General features: G+C 41.8%; 1 protein-coding gene across 1 annotated transcript; it reads right to left on the bottom strand.

Moving 5' to 3' along the window:
- Positions 1–1,439: 1,439 nt before the first annotated feature.
- On the bottom strand, positions 1,440–6,569 carry LOC130587820 (GON-4-like protein; the record flags this gene model as incomplete). Its single annotated transcript, XM_057388789.1, has 8 exons — positions 1,440–1,447; positions 2,130–2,196; positions 2,331–2,597; positions 2,985–3,104; positions 4,192–4,335; positions 4,816–4,851; positions 5,341–5,439; positions 6,489–6,569. Coding segments are annotated over 8 exons (822 nt in total), but the record flags the coding sequence as incomplete, so codon positions are not given.
- Between the last annotated feature and the right edge of the window lie 651 nt (positions 6,570–7,220).

Genomic DNA, 7,220 nt, shown 5'->3' with positions numbered 1-7,220 from the left:
GCAATTGATTTTACGCACCTGAGGGAGTAAAATCCACGTTCCTGGAGAAAGGTTTGCTCCTGCTCTGCTCGGCCTCTTTGGGAATTCCAGGATCTTTGGGAATTCCAGGATCTTTAGAAATTCCAGGATCTTTGGGAATTCCAGGATCTTTAGAAATTCCAGGATCTTTAGAAATTCCAGGATCTTTGGAAATTCCAGGATCTTTAGAAATACCACAATTTTTAGAAATACCACAATTTTTAGAAATTCCATGATTTTTAGAAATTCCAGAATCTTTGGACATTCCGGGGTCTTTCGAAATTCCAGAATCTTTTGAAATTCCAAACTCGCTGGATATTACAGGATCCTTAGAAATTCCAGAATCCTTGGAAATCCCAAACCCCTTGGAAATTCCCGAATCCTTAGAAATTCCAAACTCCTTGGTCAATCCAGGTTCCTTGGACATTCCAGAATCCTTGAACATTCCAGGTTCCTTGGAAATTCCCGTCTCCTTACCAATCCCAGAATCCTTTGGAGTTCCATAATCGTTAGAAATCCCAGAATCCCTGATAATTCCAAAATCCTTAGAAATTCCTGGTTCCTTTGCAATCCCAGAATCCTTCACAATCCCAGAATCCTTGAACATTCCCGTCTCCTTAGCAATCCCAGAATCCTTTGCAATTGCAGTATCCTTTGCAATCCCAGAATCCTTTGCAATCCCAGGATCTTTAGCAATCCCAGAATCCTTTGCAATCCCAGAATCCTTTGCAATCCCAGGATCCTTGAACATTCCCGGTTCCTTTGCAATCCCAGAATCTTTAGCAATCCCAGGATCCTTTGCAATCCCAGAATCCCTCGCAACCCCAGAGTCCTTAGCAATCCCAGAATCCTTTGCGCTCCCAGAATCCTTTGCAGTCCCAGAATCCTTGAACATTCCCATCTCTTTAGGTATCCCAGGATCCTTCGCAATCCCAGAATCCTTGATCATTCCTGTCTCCTTTGCACTCCCAGAATCCCTCGCAATCCCAGGATCCTTTGCGTTCCCAGAATCCTTTGCGCTCCCAAAATCTTTTGCAATCCCAGGATCCCTGGCACTCCCAGAATCCTTTGCGCTCGCAGGATCCCTTGCGCTCCCAGAATCCTTTGCGTTCCCAGAATCTTTTCCAATCCCAGAATCCTTCGCAATCCCAGAATCCTTGAACATTCCTGTCTCCTTTGCGCTCCCCGAATCCCTCGCACTCCCAGAATCCTTTGCGCTCCCCGAATCCCTGGTGCTCCCAGAATCCTTTGCGCTCGCAGGATCCCTCGCACTCCCAGAATCCTTTGCGCTTGCAGGATCCCTCACACTCCCAGAATCCCTTGCACTCCCCGGCTCTCTCCCGTCGTGCAGCGCGGTTGGTTCAGGCTGAGCCAGGCTCGGGGGCAGCTCCTGACAATCCCTGGGTTTGTACAGTTTGTTCTCACACACCTGAAAAGGAACCCAAGGACACCGTTATTATTATTATTAATTATTATTATTATTATCATTATTATTATAGTTATTATTGTCATTATTATCACTGTTATGGACAGGTTTGCGTCTTTTCACACAGTGGCCACATCAGCATCTTCCACTCAAAAATACTGTTGTTGTTGTTATTATTAATAATTTTATTATTATTATTATTATTATTATTACTATTATTATCATTATTATTATCATCATCATTATTATTATCATTATTATTATTGTCATTATTATCATGGACAGGTTTGGGTCTTTTCACACAGCGGCCATGCCAGCAAATCCCACTCAAAAATACTGTTGTTGTTGCTATTATTATTATTATTATTATTATTATTACTACTATTATTACTATTATTATTATTATTGTTATTATTATTATGCACAGGTTTGGGGCTTTTCACACAGTGGCCATGCCAGCAAATCCCACTCAAAATAATAACAATCACAATAATAATGATAATGATAATGATGATAATAATAATAATAATAATAATAATAATAATAATAATAATAATAATAATAATAATAATAATAATATCCCTTCTGACCTTGTTTCTGCAGCGGCTGCAGCTCCTCCATTTTAAAAATAACAATAATAATAAAATAATAATAATAATAATAATAATAATAATAATAATCTGACCTTGTTTCCGCAGTGGCTGCAGCTCCTCCGTTTGTTTTTCTTCAGGCGGAGCTCGGCGCTGCTGCTGCTGCCATCGGGACAGGAACAGGGACAGGAGCCATCCCTGACAGCCTCGGGCCACTCCACATCCTGAAAATACACAAAATCATCCCAAAAATATAAAATATAATGATAAAAATATAAAAAAATTGATAAAAACACAGAAAATCCGGAGAAAATCCTGAGGAAATAGAGAAAATGGTGACAGGAACAGGGACAGGAACCATCCCTGACAGCCTCGGGCCACTCCACATCCTGAAAATACACAAAATAATCCCAAAAATATACAATATAATGATAAAAATATAGAAAATAATGATAAAAATACAGAAAATCCGGAGAAAATAGAGAAAATCCTGATAAAATACAGAAAATACTGACAGAACAGGGACAGGAACTATCCCTGACAGCCTCGGGCCACTCCACATCCTGAAAATACACAAAATAATCCCAAAAATATAAAAAATTATCTTAAAAATAAAAAAAATCCTGAAAAAAAAATGAAAAGATCTGGAGAAAATCCTGAGAAAATCGAGAAAATGGTGACAGGAACAGGGATAGGAACCAATTTCCTCAGGATTTCCCAAATTTTTTGGGATTTTTTTTAGGATTTCCCGTATTTTTTAGGATTTCCTCAGGATTTCCCAGATTTTTTTTGGGATTTCCCACGATTTCCCATGATTTTTTTTACAATTTTTTTAGGATTTCCCAAGGAATTTTTTTTAGGATTTCCCAGAGAATTTTTTTTAGGATTTCCCATATGTTTTAGGATCTTTTCCAGGATTTCCCCTATTTTTTGGGGGATTCCAGCCCCACCTTGTCGTGGCTCTGCCCTCCCATCTCTTTCCTCTTTTTGCTTTTGGTGGCTCCGTGGATTTTGGGCGCTTCCTCCTCCTCYTCCACATCGGGCAGAGAAACCTCTTCAAACCCATCAAACTGAAAAAAAAAACCAAAAAAAAAGAGGATTTTAACACAATTTTCCCCAAAGTCTGCTCAAAAAATGGGAATTTTGCTTCAGCTCCAGCACCTCTCCCATCCCACTGCTTCCCCATCCCTAAAATTTGAATTTTTCCCATTCCACCCTGGTTTAATTTGATTKTTTTCCCATTCCAACCTGGTTTTTTTTCCCTCAAATTTGATTTTTTCCTGTTCCACCATGGTTTAATTCAATTTCTTCCTTCTCCAACCTGGTTTAATTTGTTTTTTTCCCATTCCACCGTGATTTAATTCAATTCTTTCCCATTCCACCCTGGTTTAATTCAATTTTTTCCCTCTCCACTGTGGTTTAATTTGATTGTTTTCCATTCTAACTTGGTTTAATTTGAGTTTTTCCCTGATTTAATTTGATTTTTTCCCATTCCACCACTCTTTAATTCAATTTTTTCCCCATTCCACTCTAATTTAATTTGATTTTCCCCCCCTCCCCACCTCGTAGTCCTTCTCCTCGCTCCAGTGGATCTCCTCAAAACTCCTAATTCGAGTTTTTCTCCGGTTTAATTCAATTTTCCCTCTCTCCAATCTAATTTAATCCAATTTTTCCCCTCTCCACTGTAATTTAATCCAATTTTTTTCCCTTTCCACTGTAATTTAATCCAATTTCCCCTCTCCTCACCTTGTAGTCCTTCTCCTCGCTCCAGTTGATCTCCTCAAAACTCCTAATTTGAGTTTTTCCCTGGTTTAATTCCATTTCTCCCCATTCCACCCTGGTTTAATTCAAGTTTTTCCCTCTCCACCCTGGTTTAATTCGACTTCTTCCCGTTCCAACCTGGTTTAATTTGTTTTTTTCCCTTTCCACTGTGGTTTACTTCAATTTTTTCTCTTGCCACTGTAATTTAATTCAATTTTTTCCCATTCCACCGTGGTTTAATTTGAGTTTTTCCCTGGTTTAATTCAATTTTTTCCCATTCCACTGTAATTTAATTTAATTTTTCCCCTCTCCACTGTATTTTTTCCCTCTCAACTGTAATTTAATTCATTTTTTCCCCATTCCACCCATATTTAATCCAATTTCCCCCCTGCTGACCTCGTAGTCCTTCTCCTCGCTCCAGTGGATCTCCTCGAAGTCGCCCATGCGCGCGGCCGAGGGTCGCAGGTGATCGAAGAACACCGAGAACTCGTCCTGCAGGTGCGAGTGACCCTTCAGCAGCGGCCACACCTGCGCCTTCAGCTGGGGAAGAGAGAGAGAAAATGGGGAAAATCAGAATTATTTGGGAAAAATGGGTTTGTTTGGGGGAAAATCGGATTTGTTTGGGGGAAAATCGGATTTGTTTGGGGAAAAAAGAGCTTAATTTGGGGAAAATCGGCTTTGTCTGGGGAAAAAACAGCCTCAATTTGTAGCCTCGGAAGGATTCTCACAGGAGAATGTATTACTATTATTATTATTATTAGTAGTATTAGTATTATTAGTATTAGTATTATTATTATTATTTTTTACTATTACCATTATTAATTTTACTATTATTGCTATTATTATGACTATCATCATCATCATCATTAATAGGGACAGGGATGAGACAGTGACAGAGGGGTCACCTCGGCGATGTTCTGGGGCATGACAGGGACAGAGGGTGACAGTGACAATGACACAATGACAATGACAATGACAATGACAGAGGGGTGACAATGACAATGACAATGACAATGTCACCTCAGCAGTGTCCTGTGTCCCCGTGTCCCCGCAGCCCTGCAGTGACACTGACAGTGACAGTGACAATGACAATGACACAATGACAATGACAATGACAATGTCACCTCAGCAGTGTCCTGTGTCCCCGTGTCCCCGCAGCCCTGCAGTGACACTGACACAATGACAATGACACAATGACAATGACAATGACAATGTCACCTCAGCAGTGTCCTGTGTCCCCGTGTCCCCACAGCCCTGCAGTGACACTGACAGTGACACAATGACAGTGACAATGACAATGACACAATGACACAATGACAATGACAATGTCCCCTCGGCCGTGTCCTGTGTCCCCGTGTCCCCGCAGCCCTGCAGTGACACTGACAGTGACAATGACACAATGACACAATAACAATGACACAATGACAATGACACAATGACAATGACACAGTGACAATGACAATGACAATGACACAATGACAATGACAATGACAATGTCACCTCAGCAGTGTCCTGTGTCCCCGTGTCCCCACAGCCCTGCAGGGCCCGGATGATTCTCTGGTGCTGGGCCGGGTTCTCAGCGAAGCAAATCTCCAACTGCCGCAGGAACTTGCGGCTCTTCTCGAACGCCTGCTGCTCCTCAAACTGCAAATTAAAATATTATTAATTCAAAATTGGAAATTATTGTGAAAGGTTACTGCTCCTCGAACTGCAAAACAAAGCAAAAAAGGGTTTTTAAAGGTTTGATGCTCCTCATATGGGAAAAAGAAACAGATTTTTAAAGTTTGGTGATTCTCAAACTGGGAAAAGAACGATTTTTAAGGGCCTGATGCTCCTCAAACTGGCCAAAAAGAGAGATTTCTAAAGTTTGCTGCTCCACAAACTGGGGAAAAAATAGATTTTCCAAGGTTTGCTGCTCTCCAAGCTTTTGCTTCCCAAAACCCTTAATTTCACCCAAATTCCACCATTTTTTTCCACCTACCAGGCCACACTCCAGCATCTGCTCTTTGAGGGGCGGAGGCGCAAAAGCTTTTCCCTCCACAATCCCTCACTTTTCCCCAAATTCAGTGGTTTTTTTAATCTAAACCTGCTGGTTTTTTTCCCCATAAACCTTGATGGCTTTTTTTCCACAAACCACAATATTTTTTCCCTCATTTCACCCAAATTCCACCATTTTTTTCCACCTACCAGGCTGCACCACAGCACCTGTTCCATGAGGAGCTGAGGCGCAAAAGCTTTTCCCTCCACAATCCCTCATTTTTCCCCAACTTCAGTGGTTTTTTTTTTCCCAAACCCAGTGCTGTTTTTGCTCCAAATCCTGATATTTTTTCCTTCATTTCACCCAAATTCCACCATTTTTTTCCACCAACCAAACCACACTCCAGCACCTCTCCATCCGCCGCTGGGTCCACAATCTTCCCCCTCCACAATCCCTCATTTTTATCCAAACCCCGATGGTTTTTCTACCCAAACCCCAATGTTTTTTTTTCCCTAAACCCCAGTGTTTTTTTTTTACCCAAACCCCAGTATTTTTTCCCTAATTTTCACCAAATTCCACCATTTTTTCCACCAACCAAACCACACTCCAGCGCCTCTCCATCCACCGCTGGGCCCACAATCTTCCCGCTCCCACAACCCTTCATTTTACCCAAACTTTGATATTTTTCCCCTCATTTTCCCCATTTTTCACCCACCAGRCCACACTCCAGGGCCTGCTCGGGCAGCAGGAAGGCAGCGAAATCCGTCAGGAGCTGAGGCCACCGGTGCAGCAGCCSCTGCAGAGCCCGGAACAGATCCACGGCCGAGCACCGCTCCCAACATAATCCCTCATTTTACACAAACCCCGGGGGGGGCTTTTTGTACCCAAATCCCAATGGTTTTTTTACCCCAAACCCCTGTGGGTTTTTTTCCTGAAAACCCACCATTTTTACCGTAATTTCACCCAAATTCCACCATTTTTTTCCACCTACCAGGCCACACTCCAGCACCCGCTCTGTGAGGAGCTGAGGCGCAAAAGCTTTTCCCTCCACAATCCCTCATTTTTCCCCAACTTCTGTGTTTTTTTTTACCCGAACCTGGTGATTTTTTTTCCCTTAAACCTTGATGGTCTTTTTGCTCCAAACCCTGATATTTTATCCCTCATTTCCACCCAAATTCCACCATTTTTTTCCACCAACCAGGGCACACTCCAGCACCTCTCCATCAGCAGCTGAGGCGCACAATCTTCCCCCTCTACAATTCCTCACTTTTATCGAACCCTGGTGATTTTTTTCCACAAATCCCAATATTTTTTCTTCATTTCACCCAAATTCCACCATTTTTTTCCACCAACCAGGCCACACTCCAGTGCTTCTCCATCCACAACTGAGGCCCAAAATCTTCCTGCTTCACATTCCCTCATTTTTACCCAAATCCCACCATTTTTT

The sequence above is a fragment of the Malurus melanocephalus genome, unplaced genomic scaffold (genome assembly GCF_030028575.1).
Source record: "Malurus melanocephalus ecotype Western Australia unplaced genomic scaffold, MMel_1.1 scaffold_2513, whole genome shotgun sequence".
NCBI lineage: Eukaryota > Metazoa > Chordata > Aves > Passeriformes > Maluridae > Malurus > Malurus melanocephalus.
The sequence above is the reverse complement of the archived record's forward strand: the minus strand, read 5'-3'. Positions and strand labels throughout refer to the sequence as shown.